The 21518-nt window shown below is 35.3% G+C and overlaps 1 protein-coding gene across 1 annotated transcript; it reads right to left on the reverse strand.

Moving 5' to 3' along the window:
• Positions 1-1937: 1937 nt before the first annotated feature.
• LOC123534279 (uncharacterized) lies at positions 1938-18762 on the reverse strand. The gene is made up of 5 exons (XM_045316449.2): positions 18535-18762; positions 7736-8305; positions 6778-6936; positions 5703-5745; positions 1938-5521 (listed from the first exon to the last, which is right to left on the reverse strand). The coding sequence occupies exons 1-5, from the start codon at positions 18595-18597 to the stop codon at positions 2898-2900; spliced, it is 3459 nt and encodes a 1152-aa protein (XP_045172384.2). The 5' UTR covers positions 18598-18762; the 3' UTR covers positions 1938-2897.
• Between the last annotated feature and the right edge of the window lie 2756 nt (positions 18763-21518).

Consider the following 21518-nt stretch of genomic DNA (forward strand, 5'->3'; position numbering starts at 1 on the left):
TTTGCATAATGGCAGTAGACTTCGGTCTGCGGCCTCGGTTTGTGGCCTTGATCTGCGGCCTCGTTTTGCGCCTTAGGCTCACATGACAGAGGGCCTATTACAGGACCATTCTGAAAACCCATCTTAGTTGACAGTTCATTGCTTAAAGTCTTCATAATGGCAACAAATAATCTCACTTGCCTTGAAATACGTTTTCAATATTTGCAAAATTTCAGATATTTATGGCGCTAACATAGACATTTATTAGACAAATATCATAGCTAGAATTAAGTGATAGCCCCTGATTTTGTTCCACTGAACATCTTTGCTCACGTCTTTTTCATAGCATACACTTTACAAATATTGTCACGCTACACTTCGATTTTTGCCAGTATCTTTCAAATTACTTAAAACTTATGAAACTTAAAACGCATTTAGAATAAAAACTACTGTTGATACGATGCCAAAATACTGCAAAACATTTATTAATTTAATATTACAACCCATGTTGATTAAATACGTTTGTTTCAATCTACATATTTAATAGTTATTTTTGACACGAACTTGTACAGTTGACCGTGATAAAGGGAAGTAACTGATTCTATGACTCGTTTGAAAGGATGAATATATGTGATTCACTTCGTGCGTCGTTTTGTAATGTTAGAGAAAAAACAGTATATAAAGATTTTCACAATAGTCAATGAACATGTATGCAAATAGGTTTAACTTTGAGCCTGCTGGCGGCAAGTGATTTTGCCTTTGCGACCATTGCAGACCAAGCAGACTGATCATGGTATGCACTGTTCGCTATTCAGTCGATCATCACTTTGAATAATAAGTGGTGCTGTCCAAATTGAATGATGGACCAGTCTCATTTAAAAAATGTAGCAGGGTAAAGTTTAAGTGTAAGGTGTAGATTCTTGTTTTTCTAAAAATATCGTAATACAAGCATGATGCCAACATTGTATATATTGATCATTTTTACCAAGTTTTATTACAAGAGCTGTCCATAAGGCAGCTAATACTCGACTATTCAAATTGTTGTCCCAGAAGCAGGAATATTACCCTAAATGTTAAAATATCGATAGAGTTTCAATCCAGTATCTGCATTAGTTTTGGAGATAGTAAATTGCACGCAAAACTTTAACCAGAAGTTTTTAAGTTAAAAAAGGGACATAATTTTGCAAAATACAAGTCAAAGTTATAGGACTTGTTGCTATGACCTAGTTTTATAAACCCAAAGAAACGTGTGAAGTTTCAATTCAACATTTTCATACGTTTTTGAGATAGTGACTTGCATGCAAAACTTTAACCTGGAATTTCTTAGTCCAAAACGGGCATAATTTGGCCAAAATAAATGTCAGAGTTATGGGCCTTGATGCTATCACCTAGTTTTATAACCCCGAAGATACATGTGAAGTTTCAACTCAATATATACATCAGTTTTTGAGAGATTAATTTGCATGCAAAGCCAAAATACATGTCAGATTTGGTAACTGACTTAGAAAAAAGAAAAATGATAGCCATATGTTCTTGCATCCAAAACTATAACCAAGGTCTGACTCCGACGTCGGCGCCAGGGCGGGTAGAATAGCTCGGACTATTCTCCAAATAGCCGAGCTAATATTATGTGGAAGCTAGGAGCTGAGTACACAAGGTACAGATATTGTTGATCGTAATGCTCATTTTACTTAATGTAGAAAATGTATACTAAGTTTCATTTAATTTGATTCAAAGTGTAAGAGGAATTGCACAAGAAAGTAGGACGGACGGCCGGTTCAATCACAGTATGTTTTCTACACTTTGGTATTAAAAGTTTTGCCAAAACAGCGGTGTTATTGTACATTTTATAATTTGTGTTCTTTGTGTTGAAATTATTTATTTGTTTATGTTCGAATCGTGTCAATGTGTTTATTTTGACTTTTCTAACATGGGGTGAGATCGTAGAATGAGGAAAATTATATGATGGCCCACATTTATTTTATTGAATTTTTTATAAAGTGTGTAAATGTATGTAAAAGTTTAGAAATGTACTTTTAAATTAACTCAATATTATGCCTCAAGATACTGCCAAAACAAAAATTATTGTTGAGTTCGAAGATTTGTTTAGTGTATAACCTTAGGTTTATATTGTTTATACATGTTTGTACCAATTGGAGGACAGTTTCCAGCTAATACAGTCACAGTCTACATAATACCAGAGCTAATACCTTGTAATTTATAAAAAATGCATTTTTTGGTGCAATGTCTTTGTAAGGGTTTGTCACTTTTGAGGCATTGTGACCTTGACCTTGGATATGCATACTTTAAATGTAAGTAAATCATGTTGTAGACGCAAGCGTTCATCAGTACTGATCAGAAACCGTTTTCTATCTCAATGACATTTTGACCTAGTCACCACAAAGTCGGCCAAAGAACTTAGCGTTCACCGGATATTGGTGGGAAATCGGACCTACTTAACACAAAAACGATAGTGGTCATTCACAGACCACATGTACAGGCTATCATCCCATGCCGTTTGGCTTTGGGAGTTATAGTATGAGTCTTCTGCAGTTTATCTGAAGTCAAATGGTCTACCGACAAACAAACCGGCCGACATGAGCAAAGCATATACACCCTGCCTTCCGAACGGGGCTTATAGACAGATATGACTTGTATTGAGATAATACAATTATGAGACATTTGACAAACAAAAGTGGTACATACTGATTTAGCTATGAGAATGCGAAATTAAATAGATAATCTGAAACACTAAAGGTTGTAAAACCCTGTAAAATTGGATAACATTAAAGATGTTTCTTGTCAGAATATGTTTCTGTGAGATATATGATATTGTATTTAACCATCACGAGACAATTTCAACGTTGTAGCAAGTTTACAATTGTTACAATGCTTAACACTTAAAAGAAGAGTTATTTTCATATTATACGAGTGTAAAAATCCCCCTGGCTGTAAACGTTGACTTTAACTGTTCCCTTGTGTTTCCTTTCACTCAGTCGCTGCCGTATGTATAGGTCATTTTCAAATTTTGATATTATAACTGATTGCAGATTTACCTTCAGTTCGTGCTGTGTGAGAGGCAGGCTGTCAATAAGATTGTCAAAACATTCCTTGCTAAGTCGAACTTCTCCTAACTCAATATGTTGAAGATTTTGCAACTCTTCGGAAAATATCAGTGGGTTGGCCCCGAAATCAATATTCCAAAGTGAAATATGTCGAAGCGCCTTCAGTGTTGGAACTACATTCGACAGATGAATGCCTACTTTTGAACAAGATTCAGAAAAATGTAGATGCAGGACCGTTAACCATGTCGAGTTAAGCATACGCTGCAAGAAATGGAAACTGTCGAGCTTAGGCAATCTATGGAATTTAAAAGTGTGCAAGATATTGTTTTCAATACGTATATCTTTTACAGAGACTTGGTCAAAGTCGAATATTTCGAGGTTGATGTTTCTCGTCAGGTCGAGGCATAGTGCAGGCGCGACGGAAAGTAGTTGATTTGTCGTACGACTAATTAAACAGTCCACGTACAATTCCTTCAAATACCAACAATCTGCTAAGGCATTCAGTATTTGTCCTATATCCTGATTCTGAAACAATTGCTTCTTTCCAGAATAAAGCTTCAGAGTTTTTAACTCATGGCCATATGACGCAAGTAATTTTAGAACGAACAGAAAATAATTCATATGTACATCGAAAGAACTGGAATCCGCCCCGAACGGCACGAAATAAAACAAATCAATATCTATAAGCAGACTCTTGAGAGAACTAACTGAATTCTTTATCATATGGCAGATGTGAGATGCAAGCAGCATATCACTAGTCGCACTAACGCCTTGAATAGTTATTTTTTGCAGTCCGCGGGAGTTGTCAATAACATACCTTGCTGCACCGTCAAAGTTCAAAATGGTAACAGATTTCAAACAGTTAATGTTTAATCTATATAAAACATTTTGATCTGTGTCACTGTCAATCAAAATGTCCACTAGATTAAAGGAAATGTTATTTCGCCCGGATTTTTCATATTCTTCTGCACAACTAAAAACAGTACTTTGAACACAATTCACAAGAACGCACCCGAATCCATCATTTTCGTCTTCGCAGAGTCGGCAAGAAATATGCTTTCTGTAATTTTGCAAATGTTCATTTTCTTCTGCTTTCCTTTGAATAAGGCTTGAGGATGACAACGCATCTTTTTCACTCATCCCACTAGAAAACACAAGTACTTTAGACATTTCAAAAACTTCATCTAAAGAACGGAACGAAGTGTCGTACAGACTTTGGTTTGAATTCATCGTGAGGTGGATTGCCGCAAAAAATTCCTGGAATGTTTTATGTATAAAAGTAACGCTCGAACGATCTTTCTGAGCAATAGGACTTAAAAACAAACATTGTGTCAAAAGTCCTATTTTTAGACAATTGTCTATATCATTTTCTGACAAACCACAATTCTTTAAGAAAACTCGCTCAAACATATCCTTTTTTCCATTGACTAATGTGACAAAGGCTACTTTAGCAAGCGATTCAATGACACTTCTAAACTGCCTACAAACCATTATATTATCTAAACATGTTGGAAGAGATTCGGTCCGAGGAGAGGAAGAAATGGTGCTTGTTTGAAAAGACAAATCATGGCGACTTCGTGCCTCAGAAAACTCTAATAAAAATTCGATCATTTTACTATACAGATCACACTGAGAATTTCCGAAAGTTTTTCCGCTATGCCACAGACATAGAAGTTGTTGCAACAATATGGGATTGTTACTTAGGTAGTCAAGGCCACTTGCGGTTAATGCTGCTGAAAAACTTTGGGACTTTTTCTCTTGTTTGTATATTAAATTTAGGCGCGTTACAATTCTGTCAATGAAAAGTTCTGATGACCTGCTACTTAATCCAAGTAACTTAATATGCCTATCCATTTCTGGAGGTTTTATTTTTAGAATGTCAAGTTTCCAAGGTCTGGATGTTGTAAGGATGACATAGTCTTTCATGCGGTCTACCATTGGTAGATGTAGACCCGGACTGTCAGGACACCATTCATCTAGTCCATCCATTAAAATCAAACATTTACTGGACTCATTCCTCAATATGTGATCGAGAGATGTTTGATAGAATGGGTCCTGTACCAGCTGAGTCTTAACCATATCATGGACGTGATTTTCACTCTTGGAAATGTTAAGTCGTATTAGAAACACAAAATCAAATTGTAACAACACTGACTCATCTGGTGATGGTTGCAAAGCAGCTTTTGATTTAATGTGACACCACCTGATCACCATTTCATCGCAAAAAGCACTTTTTCCAATACCAGCGTCTCCAGATAAATATATGTTTTTGAACATGTCGTTTCCGGTCACAAAAAGATCGTGGTACCCTGTTACCGTTTTCTCCTGATGGAATGTTCCGGGGGATACTGGCAAAGCGACAAGATCTGGCTGCACGTACATTTCGTCAATGCCCTTGTCTTGAGATGAAATAAGCGGGTGCACAGATACCCTGCCGTAATATTTCAGATACATCTGTATCAAATGTTCTTGCAAATCTAAAAATGTAAACCAAATGAAAGAATTATTGTATATATCGAACATGATTACTCGAAATCGAAGTACACATTCAACAAGAAGTTAAATATTCTAATTCTGAATTATAATTTAATTTCATTTTATGAAAATATTCACAAATCCGTAACTAAGATTAAATAACAACAAATATATGAAACCTACCTTTCTTCGATGAACAGTAGTCTTTATTTTCATCTGTTTTCAGCTGGAAAAAAAGTTTCATGTATTCAGTTAGGGGCAAATAGCATACCTTGATAGACCTGTCATAAATAAGGTTTGCAAATAACTGACTTAAAACGTATGTATATGTACATGACATAAAGCAGACTTCAACAATGATGGTGAGAGAATTGTCGCATAACCGTTTACCCTTTTCACAATTTTGAGCTGAATCCAGATGAATAGATGACTGTTTCAGTTAGCTCAGAGGGAAATTAACGCACTCTCCCCAAACCGCAACCCACAGCACGCGGACGTGCACACGGCAAGCACTGTGCTCACTGCTAAAAGTAGACGCCGTCGTTTATTTGACTGAAAACGTTAAATCTGAACACACTCACACACACATATACATAGACAAAGCAAGCACATGTGGACAAAATGAAAAAAAAGGTTTTTAGACCCGACTGTTTATAGGTAGTTAGGAAAATCAATTCACTCATTCGTTTAGATTACACAGCAGACATTCATTCGTTGGAATTATTAGTTCTATGAACATCACCAGTAGCTGATGGAATGTGAATGCAATCCCTATAATTCAGAAATCGTACAGGGTCATATTACGAAACCGACCCATGTCACTTTAATGCGAATGGGAGATATGATATGTGAACATGTGGAATAGAGAAAGTTCCAGATTGTTGATATTAACTATAAACTTTATCCCAGTTCTACTTATGTGTACCAGAATGTTCTCTAACCTATTTATGTACAGTATTGTTTAACATAGTTTTCTTCCAATCGTATTGATTTTGTTAATGTCTTTAAAAGTAGCAAAGAAAATTCATTTGTCATCAGCTACTTCGTTTCTAAAATACTAACCACCAAAGTGACAAAAATATACACATTTCGCGATTACAGTTTTAAATAAATATGCGAAGACATGTCTAATTGAAAAAAAATATAAATAAGGGAGATACTCAATCAGCGGAAATTGGAATATATGATTCGCAGTAAACTACAAAGATAGGTCTTTATAGACCATTTCTAGAACTAGAATACACAATCATATACATACTTTCTCAATCTCTTTCGCTGCTTCTTGAGCTTCTAATCGGTTACACAGCTCTTTCTTATCTTTTAGAGCAGATATCATCAAATTTAAATAGGTCTCTTTAGTCTTTTGTTCGATTTCATGCTCAGCAGAATGGAATAGATCACCCCGAGCCTTTCTAATCTGAAAAAAATGAACACTGTTTAGACTGCACCAAAGTACTTTGTCAATAATTTTTTGTCATGGTTTTGAATTACTAAATAATAGTGTGTATTTCAATATCAAGAATACCCATTCTTTAAAAGGAGCTATCATTTTAGTCCTCTTTAACAATACAGTCCTACCCACTTCTAAGGCATTTTGATAAAACTGAAGATTTATAATATATTTCAATATTTTGTAAAACTGACATTATGTTAAATACTGTTCTTTTCAATTAAAGAAAATTATTTAAAAATGCAAACATTTATGGTGTGCCGTATCTAAAATACTTTCCCCAATACACATCACTGCAAACTGAACTTATAAGTCAAGATGTAACTGATATTTACTTATTTCATGCAAGCAAAAACTTATAGCAGCAAAGATCCTTTTCATAATAAATTCTACAGCAGATACATTTGAAGCACAGACCCAACAAGGAAAATAAGAATGCGCGACTTCATTGATTCCGTTACTAAGAGATGATGAAATGTCCCACACCCCTAGCAACAGCTTAAGTGGAACTCCTTTATACAGATACATTGAATGGGCTCAATTATAGCAACGCTGATTACCCAATTAATAATTTAACATATTTTTAATAATCTGTTAGTTTAAACATTTGTAATGCCATCAGTGGTTGTTAACATTCAGCGTTATAGGCGCTTGTTACGCAATATTAAGCATTCATGTTGGGTATGACAACCATCAACGCCAATATACAGATTTAGATTTTATACAAGAGTATCACCGAGAGTTTACAAGCTTAGAAATATCTTACCAATGAAAATGTGTCCTCGGGCGGGTCAATTGTACAATCTAGATGACTCTGGAATGCCAAATTGTTTATAATCACTTGTAGCAGCCCTGAAGTATCAATGTCGGCAATTGACCTCGTTTCGTCATACCCATGGGTAGAAATAAAACATTTACCAATCTCCCAAGCATCAACACACCATGTTTTAGGGTTAACGTTCTTCCAATTTGGAGATTGAAAACGATGCAGAGTTATAAGTCTTTCATATACTATTCCACAAGCACCTTTCGGACAATTTATGGTTTTTCCCGCCGCTAGAAGACAATTACAATGTTTATGATTTAGAGGACAGCGGCCATGTGTTTTGGAATGATTTGGTCTAAGTGTGCTTAGACTGCAGCTATTGCATGCATTATTAGTTCCAATGGTGTATTGTATAGCTTTCAATATTTTCTGGTGTTCTTCTTTAATTACATCATTTACAAAAGGCTGAATTCCTTTACGCATGTACTTAAGGCCATGTCTTGCTTGCTCCCAGTTTCTTTCTTTCTTGGCATGATTTTCACTTTCATCTGACGAAGTCATTGCTGTATTCTGAAAGATGTTGTACATATTGTGTAACGTTTCAATGCCTTCCAATATAAGTTTTACAAAGCACCGGAACGCACTGGGACGTATGGTGGCATATTTCAGGTAGCTATCACGATAAGATTTAAAACTTTTCAAGAAATTTGTACATTTTTCTGAAAACTACGGAAACGTTTATGGGCCTCGCAATGTCGTGTTAGATAACGCAAATTTCGACATATTTTCGCGAGAAATCAACATATTATCACAACAAGTCGATATATCTTATTGACATGTTACATTCCTTTTTTCAATGTTTAATCATTTTTACTCGAGATCCGCGTAAGCTGTAATGATATCTCGACATATTGTGTCGATATAAACCATCCCTTTATGATTTTCTAACGCAAGTTCTCGACTTAACCCGACTATATGTATACAAAGTCACTTCAATGACAGTGACCAGGGGCGTAGGAAAGGTGGGGTTGGGTTAAGGATTCAGTATGTTTGCGTGGATCTTGGGTCTCGTCAAGCAGAGTTGTGTTTGTTTGTTTTGGGTTTAACGCCGTTTTTCAACAGTATTTCAGTTATGTAACGGCGGGCAGTTAACCTAACCAGTGTTCCTGGATTCTGTACCAGTACAAACCTGTTCTCCGCAAGTAGCTGCCAACTTCCCCACTTGAATCAGAGGTGGAGGACGAATGATTTCAGACACAATGTCTTTTATCAAATCGTCACGGAGAACATACGCCTCGCCCACGGCTCGAACTCACGACCCCACGTTCCGTAGATCTGCGCTCTCCCTACTGAGCTAAGCGGGCGGACTGTCAAGCAGAGTAAACAATGAACATAAATATAAAATAAAAACGTATAGTAATTCCAGAATAAAATGCGGATTCACTGTGTACAGGCAGTTTACGAGTACTTAGGCACCAAATATTCACTTGGCGGATCATTTGCCTTTCTATAAAGGGACTCGGTAAAGCTTCTAGTTATAGCAAGACTAAAAATTTAATTTGTAAGTGCTTTAATGCTACTCGTTGACAGATAGTATGAAGCAGAGAATAACTGCATACACAGTTTGGTTTGTCTGTGAACAAATAACATATCACTAGCACATAACACATTTTTATAAATATTTTCTGAGTGCATATTTTTTTCCAAAACAGCAACAGCAAACAAATTAAACAGATAAAGAAAATTAAAAAAGAAAACAACCTCACAGTAAAATATCCACAGTTTTACTTTCACAACAGACGTCCGTCAGATGTTGTGAAAGAGAAGCAATTCTTTGAAAAGTATGTTTTCTATTTTTATGGATTTCATAAAGGAACACCAAGAAACCTTTGTATTAAATAACAAAAATGATGTTTTTCATAAAGCAGATCTAGGTTCAACATGGATTTCATAAGAAAAAGTAAATATTCAAATTTAAAGGAAATACAATGTTTATGTTTTATGAATGGATTTCATTAAAAAAACGTCCGAAAATAACAACAATTTTAATTAGAAATATAAATAAGTTCATCTAGAATACAGTCGGATTTCTTTAAAAAGCTGATTAAAGGAAATAAATAAATAAAATGTTGATGTTTTTATATGAAGAAAATTAAGACTGCTTGGATATCCTAAAATATCTGTAGCATTGCATTTGACGGACCAATGTGTTTGTAACACTGTCTGCTATCTGTCACCTCACATGAATAAGGAACTTACATACTATAAGTGGTCAACTTGAATAGTGTATACTTTTATTCATGGCAGGAAATATGGAACTTGTTTTTGTGGTCATTCATATATCTTTTGTGTGTTGTCAGAATTCAAGGGAATCATGGTAACGTTACTGTGGTTTTTAGGAACCGCTTCTTAGGACATTGCGCTCCCAAAAATTGCAAACTAAGTGCTGTAATTGTTAAAGTACAGTTTAAACTGCCCTACGGTCACTTTATATTGGTGGTAAGCCAGGCTTCTAGGAACAGGGTCAGTGCTACAATTCCCAAAATAATTTCCAAAATTGCGTTTATTCTACTAATTAAACTTCCAGCTATTTGATTTGTCTTACTAGCATGGTATTGAAAATGCCCGCCCAATATGAAAATATTTCCTACGGGCCTGTAAACCCAAATTTCATATTTCTAAAGAGAGCAATTACTATGTAGGGATAACGCATGTTTTTCTTGTTATAACCTTTGCAGAATCCCTAGGGATTGTTTGGTGCCCGAGCCCGTAGGGCGAGGGTACCAACGTATCCCGAGGGATTCTGAAGATGTTATAACACGAAATGAACATGCGCTAACGCTATTCTAGCATAAAACGCGGAAAAAAACCTAATAAATGAATACGTTCTGCCTCAACGTCATTAAATTTCCATGAAATGCGCGGGAATATCTGAGTTGTTTTTTCACGTTAACGTCATTTCCGTTTGAATTATTCGTTTGGAGCCGTAATACGTTTACGCTTTGCCACGGAACGCGCAAATATAAAAAGGTGTTATAACAGCACGTGAGCGCGAAAATCTCTCTGTTAACACACGTCTTCTCTCTTGTTAATACACCCCCAAAAAGTGACAAGAACAGCAGTTTTATGCTAGAAGATATTACGAGAACTCACTTTAGTAAATCAAGAAAGGGGCGTTTTATATCGTCATACTATGTCGAGATATAGAGAATAATAGGTTAGTGCCGTAGATGAGAAAGTTTATCTGGCGAGGAGGAGGAGGTTATCGGGTGAGCCGAAGGCGAACCTGATAACGTCCGGAGCCGAGCCAGATAAACTTGCTCCATCTTAGGCACTAACCTATTATTCTATTTATCTTGTCATTACTTCATTTTCCGATATTTGGCAATTTATTTTACAAAAATAAGTGTGCGACAGCCGCTTTAATGACGTCATATTCGTAATGACGTCACTTATATAATGACGTGATTACCGGCAAAATCGCAACAACTTCTTCGTTTTTGAATAAAAACTCATTATTTGACCACTCATTTTCTTAGTTCGGACATTTCCAACACAATGATGATGGTTTCGTTGCAAAATTTCTTATGACAACAATATCGATCATAAGGTCACATGATCAACTGACCGTATATCACTGGTCACATGATCAACTGACGGTATATAAAGAAAGATATCCGACACCCTGATATCGGGTCGAAAATACTGCAAGTGACAGGATAAATCTTTATAGCTTAAGCATACGCGTATCTCGAGAAAAATTATTAAACATTGAAAAAATGAATGCAATAAGTCAATAAAATATACCGACTTGTTGTGATAATATGTTGATTTCTCGCGAAAATATGTCGATATTTCTGTTTTATCTACGTTATCTAACGCGACATTGCGAGGCCCATAAACGTTTCCGTAGAAAACATTTCAGCAAAACGTAATATTTTCTAGATATTTTGTTTATTTCTTTCCTGAAAATATTTTAGCACAAAAATTCGCGTTAGTGCTTGAAACTGCCACGAGATTCTTTGTAGCTATCACGATAATATCTAAACTTTCAAGAAAAGTTTAGCATTTTTATGAAAATATTACCGCAAAAAATTATTTTATCAAGATATGTTTTTTTCCCCAGGAAACGTTAGACTATTGCGATAAAGTTTTCAGAAAAAGTTCGAAATATCACGATAATCGCTGAAAGTATCGAGACAGCTGTCTTGTTAATAAATGACAGCTGTGTGCGCTTACGCAAAACATTTCATGATAATAATGTAAATTATCAGAACAGAACAGAACATAGGTTTATTTTGATTTAAGCATGTACAGCTTATCATCAATAATACATACATATTACAATATCGCAATAATATTTCCAGGAAACTTTCGACTATTTGAAATAATCTTTTCAGAAAAGTTCGCTTTATCAAGATAATTTATTTAATTATCGCGATAGCTATCTCGTGGCAGAAATATGCAACCATAGGAACGATATATCGAAGGCTGAACTTAACATAGCTGAATTTAAAGAACAAGATACGAGAGTTTTACGTCCAGTCCTCGATATACTTCTCAAATATTTGACAGAAATAAGATTTTCAGTTGTCATCAAATAAGTTCATTGCCAAATAATCAAGTACTTTAAGATAAATTGATACAATAGTATTTGCCCCGAAATATCCTGAATACAGAATTATGTCCAGATCAAAACAAATAACAAAAAAATGCAAACTGTGATAATTAGGTAAGAAGGTTAATGTATATGTATTTATTAAACGCCCGTGCATTTTTTGGGAGGTATAAAACAATAGAAATACGAAAGTGCATCAATAAGTAGAAAATATATCCTTGCAACATAACTTCCTCGTTGAAACTAAAATTAACCATTAAGTAGTATAACTCAAATTTCTTCGTTAACTGATGTAGCCAAACATTAACTTTATATCCTGTAAACAAAATTTAGTTATTATTATATGATATAGGTAGCTTATTATTCGACTTATCATTACTTGCACCATTCTTACGGGTGGGTTTATATGAAACACCAGCTAAGTAGAACATAAAGGCATGTGTGTGTGGGGTGGGGGGGGGGGGGGGACAAACAAGTTCGTACGTTTGCTGCCAACAGACGATTAAAGTTAAAATGATTTACTATTACATGTATTTACTCTTACAATATGCTTATTTTTACGCTTTCTTGCTCGACAAAGTATAAGCAGGGCTATTATACTCACAACGGCGACGGCGATGCTTTCAGACTTAAGTTTTATAGGGAGCTTCTCAATTTTGCCCTATCCTCTTAACTCATCAAACTTCAAAAGTAAAGGTTGGTTAGGTGAATACATCTTTTTGCTAAGGGTCAGGTATCCGAAAGGTCAAGGACACTGGTGTCAGATTTTGTAATAGGTTGGTTTTTTGTTGTTGTTGTTTTTTGTTTTTTTGTTTTTTCTTAATTTCACTATTCGTATCTACACCTCCCCTAACTCCATCACAACAATCACCTTTTTTACGTTCCTAATACTAACATATTACTCATATCGTCTTTTTCCCGGTCCCGAATACAGGGTAACTCTATCTATTTTCCCCGTCAAACGGCAAGTATGGGTCGGGGAACCATCCCATACTAATCTTAAAATATGTTTGAGTAAACACAAATACATTATAATCATTATTCTCATAATTTTATTATCATATCATTTTGAGACACTAATCTTTAATTAAAATTGTAATCAAGGCATTAAATTGATCTCGCTTTCAACAAATATAGGGGGGAAACTTAAAGTAGAATGAGGGTTGTGTTGCACGTTCTGGTCCAGAAATCTGTGCCAAATTATATCTTTATTTTATATTGAGTCATTTGTGTAAGTTTAACCCTTACCCTGCTAAAGTTCTATAATGAATTTATCAATCTTTCAATTTTGACAGTACCATTATCTGTTAAAATGAGTGCTTACCAAAATGATACTGAGTAAATAGCGAACAGGCAGATCTTGATCAGGCTGCACGGATGTGCAGGCTGATCATGATCTACATTGGTCGCAAAGGCAGAATCAATCGTTTCAATCATGATATGGGTTAATTTTGTTGTTAACTATGATTTTGATAAGTTCGAAATTTATAGATTTGATGTTTGCTTCCTGTAGTATTGTGTATATTGGCATTCCCAAAATGGTTGGTCTATTTTTCTTTTGCACAGGAACAGAACGAACATAAGTTTGACTGTGACAGCTTACATTAATTTTGTATATGAAAGAATTTGTTGCTAAATTCCTATGGACATCAGTGAATAGTTACTATGTGGGGCACATAATCCTCCATCACTTGGTGATGACCTTTTTCAGAAAGTTTTTTTTTTTGTAGAACTGTGGATAAACGGTATGATAAATACAAAAATTGTGTACTAATTGGTGATATAAATTATGATATGCTTAAACCTACAAAATGTGACATGTTAAATTTTTTCTGTGATATATTTGATCTTCATAATTACATATATGTTTAAAATCCAACTTGCTGCACAGCAAAGCATAAGCCATCCCTTACTGATGTTATTTTATCAAATGCAAACACATCTTTAGAGAAAATCTGCAAATTTAATTGCGGTCTGCGTGGTGTCCATAATATGATAGCATTTTAGCTGAAAGTAGAAATACCTTCTACCAAGTCAAAATGGTCTTTTTATAGAAGTTTTAAAAAATTTAACACAGATAATTTTACATCAAGATTTTAGTAATAGTGTAAAACATGATGTCAATCACCTTAAAAAATTCCGGCATTTTCCGCCGTTATCCGTAAGTACTCGGAAGCTGTTACGGAAAATATTGTCGTCTACTATGTATGACTGTTTTAGATCTACCTTTTCAGACGTTGCAAATACACATGTACCTATCAAAAGGAAAAAGTAACATCCAAAACCTGCTCCGTTTATGAACAGGGAGTTGAAGCAAACTATGTTTAAAAACAGGATGCTTCATAATATATATATTAAAGATAAAAGTAGTAAAACATGGGAGTCTTTTAGGAAGCAGCGTAATTTGATAACAAAACTGAGACGGAAATCAGTTTTAAACACTTATTTCATTAGAAGATGTCACAATTAAAGAATCATTTGTAGATAAGCAAATAAACAAATTATGTATCAAAAAGGCCACTGGTTATGATGGGCTTTCATCTAAATTAGTTAAACTAGCTAAACCCTCTATTGTGAAACCTTTAACAAATTTTTGTCTAAGATCTTTTGAAAGAGCAATGAATGAACAACTATCTGTATTCTTTAATGTGCACTTGAATATATATCTTTCAGCTTTTATACCTGTCTATGGATGCAAAGTACCCTTTTAGAAATATTGAGGACTGGAAATTAGCTTGTGACCAAAATAAATTTGTGGCCGCAATTTTAATAGACCTTTCTAAGGCATTTGACTATCTGTCGCATGACTTCTTCTAAAACTGCAACATTATTGTTTATCTGGATCTGCTCTGAATTAAGTAAACAGCTATCTAAATAATAGAAAGCAATTCAGTGTGTCAAGATTGGGCCTCTTACTAGTGATTTCAAAGAAATATATAAAGGCGTACCACAGGGCTTCATATTAGGCCATGTCCTGTTTAATATATTCATTAATGATATTTTTTCATTTAGTTGAAAACCTAAATTATTAAATTATGCAGATTTTAATAAATTGTCGCATGCAGACTATGATATTTCAAATGTAGTAAGAAGTCTGGAATCAGATAGCATATTTCTTGTTAAATGGAAGCCAAGCCAGATAAATTTCAAGCAATTGCTATCTGTAACAAAACAAAAATAAACATTTCTTTTAATCATGATGACATCAGTATTTAGTGTGAAGATAATGTTGTACTTTTAGGTATAACTATTGATTTTAAGCTTAAATTTGATGTGCATATTTCCAACATATGTAAAAAGGCTTTGAGGCAGCTAAATGTCCTTAAAGGAATTGGAAAGTACCTATGCAGACTGGGGAAATTAAGCATTTATCACGCATTCATTTTATCAAATTTTAACTACTGCCCCCTAACTTGGCACTTTTGTGGGGAGGTCAACACCAAAAAGATTGAAAAGATCCAGTAAAGAGCACTCTGTTTTATTTACAGTGATTACATGTCTGATTATAATACATTGTTGTTTAAGTCTAAGAAGCCCTCCTTAAAATTAGAAGAATGAGGGACATATATATAGCTCTTGAAGTCTTTAAGATCACAAACAAAGAAGGACCAACTTATTTACATGATATTATCAATATTAAAAAAATATGTATTATTTTAGATGTTCTGGAACAGCCGATATACCACAGGTAAGAACCTCAAGATATGGTGTCAACTATTTTCGCTCATTTGCTGCCAAACTTTGCTGCCAAACTATGGAATTCTCTTCCACATAAATATAAAATTCTCCACAACCGTTGCAGGTGATGATTACATAAAGTACATTTTTTTACATCACAAGACATATTTTCATTTACATAAAATGTTTTGCCGTTAAAATTCCCTTACGAAATGGTCAAAAAGACGCGAACATGCTGTGAACATACCTATTCGCAGAAAGTATTCGCGGGATATTCGCTGCTACCCGCGATCTTGCCGCTATTGATTTGATACTCGTTTGCGGGATATTTATCAGGAAGACCAATGATCGCGAGAAGAACTTAGAAGATTGTAATCTTTTCGTATACTGTTTATGAAGAGCTTTGATCAGGGCAGGTATTTGTAGATCAATTAATTTGTAACATTATCTGTAAGGTCAAAGTATGATTACAACCAGATATTTAGGAAAATCTGTATTCATTACAGACATTTTTCAAATGTGAATGGTGATTCTTAGATGGATAATAGGAATATATTCTTATTTGTGGTAAGTCAAAATGTTTAATATCTATACTCATATAGATGTCTGAATAAACATGAGGAATTTTGAAAATAAAATAGATGCTTAAACTTTTGCAGAGCTGAACCAGAGTATCTAAAAAGAAATATGAAAATGACAATTTTAGCTTTTGAAAAATAAGATGTAAAAGTAAAACTATAACAGATTTGTAGTCATATATATAACTTATAAGCAGTGTGAAGAAAAGACATTGGGATGAAATTAATACATGCACTGAGATACTGTTATTTAAATTACATTTAACAATTAAAATTCTTACAAATTTCGAAATAAACCAAGTATCATGATATGAAAAAGTTCAGACATTGATAATTTGAATTTGTTACAGCCTCAGTACTAAGTTAATTCAACGAATTTATATCCCTGATTCCTGTTAATTTATTTGTTGTTTTTTTTTTGCCCTTTTTCTGTGCATGCTATTTCATGGGCATTTCTGGCCAGGCTTAACTTAGTAGTCATGGTTCTCAGCTAGTTCGCGGCATGTTCGCAGCAGCTAGTTAGCGGGATGATCGCAGCAACTTGTTCGTGGGAAGCTCACAGCTACTAATTCCGGCAACATGTTCTCGGCAAATCTAATATGCCTGTGAAAAGTGAACACCAAACGAACATCCTGCGAATATTGTATCAAAAGTGTTCGCGGCATGTTCGCCTGATATTCGCGGCATGATCGCAACAAGTGTTCTTGGCAAACTATGTAACATTTGCTTTCTTTTATATGTTTGCATAAACTACGGGTTTTTTGTTGTTGTTTTTGTGTGTGTGTGTGTGTGTGTGTGTGTGCGTGCGTGCGTGCGTGTGTGTGTGTGTTGGTTTTTTTTTTCAATTTGTAACGGTAAATGTTCCGCTTTTGTTAGACTTTATTGCAAATTTATCTTTTGTCACTAGTTTGTTAAGGTTTGGTGGTTGCCTTTTTCTTTTGATGAATATTTTGAATATACGAGTGCCTCGTTCATATTAGTGTCTGACATTATCATAGGTAAATTATTTCTGATAATTGTATATAGGTCAGGGTTTTCAAATCTTTTTTCTTTACAAAAATCAATATTACAATTGTAATAACCCCCCCCCCCCCCCCCCCCCCCCAATACACACAGAATTTTCCAAGTTAATGATGAAAACTTTTAAAGCTGCACTCTCACAGTTGAGCAAACAGTACAAAAATCATATTATATAACGTACTGCGGCTGTGGGCACCGTTAATCCAAACAATACTTGCTGTGTATAATACTATTGTAAAATCAGTTCAAGAATAAATGAATTCGCTGCACTCACAGTTGAACAAACAGTACAAAACTCATTATAACGTGCTGCGGCACCGAGAATCCAAATATAATTTGCTGTGTATCGTAAATTCAATTCAAGGATAAATGAACTCGTCCAGAACGGTACGCCCCTATATCTAACGGAGATTTAAAATACATAATATATTTGATTTATAAATATTTTTTTAATAACCCTTTAGAAGACTTAGTCAAGGCTAATAATGAATTCTTCATCCGTGTTCATCCGTGCCTTTCATATCATCGGAAAATTTGTAAAATAATATTGCATTTCTAATTTTCGAAGTGATGAATACATTTTTTGATGGGATTCAGATTCTTGTTTTTTTACTCTAAAACGCTCGAAATTCGCTCTCCGTTGACCCCGAGAAACAAACATTTTCCTGGGAGCCCCACGTACCCCCACCAGTAGGAGGGCGACATCCCCTCCCGCATCTACCACCATCCGGACCCCCCTCCACTGGAAATAAATCCTGGATCCGCCCCTGGTTTATATGAAGGTAGGTGGTGATAGACCTATTCAGTATCTCAGATACATTTCATTGACATTACATTAATTGTCAAATAACAGTAGCAGATTTTTTTTATTATTGATAAGTAATGATAATATTTATAGAACTTACCTTACACAGATCCAGTAACAGTCCGAATACACTGTCACATTTACAACGGATGATCCGTATCATATACCGCCTACATACTAGTATATATTTGTACGCTAAAGATTTTAAAACTTGTTTTTGTATGTGCAATTTCCTATGTACTTGTTATCTAAGTATCCCAATGTTCTCATAGATATACTTGCATCTGTCAGTGTACAAGTTAGTTCGAGACTGACATTAGCTTTAAAAATAAAATGAAAATCATGTGATTATGCCTAAAATGCAATATCCTAGGACGATACTATTTATATTTCGTAGAAAACACGGCGGGGGAACATACACCGGATATGAAATTACATGATTACATTAAAAGAAAATGGGCGAATTAAAAAAAACTAACATGAAATTACCAACAATAAATGCATGTCTACTTTATGCGGGCGATGGACAAAAAGTTCCATTTGAATTGGATGGAAGCTGTAGGCGTCGAGTACACAAGGTACAGATGTAGTTCTAATATGGCCAAGTCCAATAGGGGAATAATTTCAAAAAGTAATAGTTTCAAAATATGCACATGTCTGCTTCATGGAGTCGATGTATACCACACTTCATTGAACTGGATGGAAACTGTACGGGTTTGGCATACATGATTCAGGGGTAGCCTTATACGGTTAAGTTAAAAAGGAAAGTAACTCAAAAAATAGTAGTCGGATATGTCAGATTTGAAAATATGCGTCAGTCAACTTCATGCCGATGATATATACCAAGTTTCATTTGAATTGTATGGGCACTGTAGGAGGATTTGGGTGCACAAGAAACAGATGTTTTTGTAATAGGGCAAAAAGGGGCATAACTTAAACATAATCAAACTTGAAAGTCCCGACGTAATACACGTGACATGTCCACTTCATGTTCATGATTTACACTAAGTTTCATTTGAATTAAATGGAGACTGCAGAAAAAGTTGAGTATAGACGAAACATATGTAGGTAAAAAATGGCACAATTCAAACATGAAATCCCCATATGTCCACTTCATGTTGATAATGTACGCATACCATGCTTCTTTGAATTGGATGAAAACAAAAAAAAAGTGTGACGGACGGACTGAATGACGGATGGACACTCAAACACTTTATGTCTAGTGAGAGCATAAAATCGAAAGATAACATGCAGTAGTAAGGCTGTTGCTCTGCCTAAGGAATGTCAATATAAGCACTATTATATTAAAGTTGTCAAAGATTTGCATTGAGAAATACATACATTACCAGAATTAATTAGAAATGCAAATTTATAAAATTATCATTACCTCCCTTTGTCTATCTCGGTTGCGCAAACTAGAGGGATTGAAAACAGGTGAATTCCGAAGCTACACTGTCAGAATAATTTGTATATTTAATATATTACTAATATATAACAAGTAAGCACAGATAGAGCTCGACTCCTTTTTTATTGTATCATTGCTATAATTATAGTTGAATTGCTGTAAATAATAGGAAGTTGGTCATTCATGAACGATTTGGGTGAATTACAGCGTTAGCTGGATCCCAGCATCAAGCATTAGGTTATATACAAAGTGGCCCAACTATTTGTTAGAGCAAGTACTCGTTGTAAAATACTATGTTCGAATTTGAACCAATCTGACACAAGTTCTATAAATAGCATCAATCAAAGCTCACTTCTGCTAAGGTATAAATAGGTAGATGGATGACAGAGAATTCATTCTGTATCCAGCGATTGATGTGTCACATCGAGGATTCAACTAATAACTAGAAAATGCTTTTGTAAAAAAGCGCATGTCTCCCCCAATGCAAGGTCCTATACAAGAAGTCAATAGGGGTCAGGAGCGAAAGTCGAAGAGACACTGATGGTTGGCTGCAATAGGGATCATCTACTTGGCATGTCCAGTCATCCCGCTAAATTTCAACACTCTTGGCCTAGTGGTTCTCAAGTCACTGTTCAGGCTCCTGTGACCTTGACCTTTGATCAAGTGACCTCAAAATAAATAGGGGTCATCTACTCTGCATGTCCAATCATCCTATTAAGTTTCAACATTGTAGGTCAAGTGATTCTCAAGTTATTTCTAAAAAATGATTTTACAAGAACAGGCCACTGTGACCTTGACCTTTAATAGACTGACCCCAAAATCAATAGGGGTCATCTACTCTGCATGACCAATCATTCTATGAAGTTTCAACATTCTGGGTCAAGTGGTTCTCAAGTTATTGATCGGAACTGGTTATCAATGGTCAGGCCTCTGTGACCTTGACCTTTAACGGAGTGACCCCAAAAGCAATAGGGGTCATTTACTCTGCATGTTCAATCATCCTATGAAGTTTCAACATTCTGGGTCGAGAGGTTCTCAAGTTATTGATTGGAAATGGTTTTCCATGTTCAGGCCCCTGTGGCCTTGACCTTTAACAGAGTGACCCTAAAATCGTTAGAGGTCATCTACTCTGCATGACCAATCATCCTAAGAAGTTTCAACATTCTGGGTCAAGTGGTTCTCAAGTTACTGACCGGAAATGGTTTTCAATGTTCAGGCCCCTGTGACCTTGACCTTTCACAGAGTGACCCCAAAATCGTTAGGGGTCATCTACTCTGCATGACCAATCATCCTATTAAGATTCAACATTCTGGGACAAGTGGTTCTCAAGTTACTGACCGGAAATGGTTTTCAATGTTCAGGCCCCTGTGACCTTGACCTTTAATGGAGTAATCCCAAAATCGATAGAGGTCATCTACTTTGCATGCACAATCATCCTATGAAGTTTCAACATTCTGGGTCAAGTGGTTCTCTAGTTATTGATCATAAATGGTTTTCCATGTTCAGGCCCCTGTGACCTTGACCTTTGATGGAGTGACCCCAAAATCAATAGGGGTCATCTACTCATCATGACCAATCATCCTATGAAGTTTCAACATTCTGGGTCAAGTGGTTCTCTAGTTATTGATCGGAAATGGTTTTCCATGTTCAGGCCCCTGTGACCTTGACCTTTGATGGAG

Source organism: Mercenaria mercenaria, chromosome 12, assembly GCF_021730395.1.
Source record: "Mercenaria mercenaria strain notata chromosome 12, MADL_Memer_1, whole genome shotgun sequence".
NCBI classification, from domain to species: domain Eukaryota; kingdom Metazoa; phylum Mollusca; class Bivalvia; order Venerida; family Veneridae; genus Mercenaria; species Mercenaria mercenaria.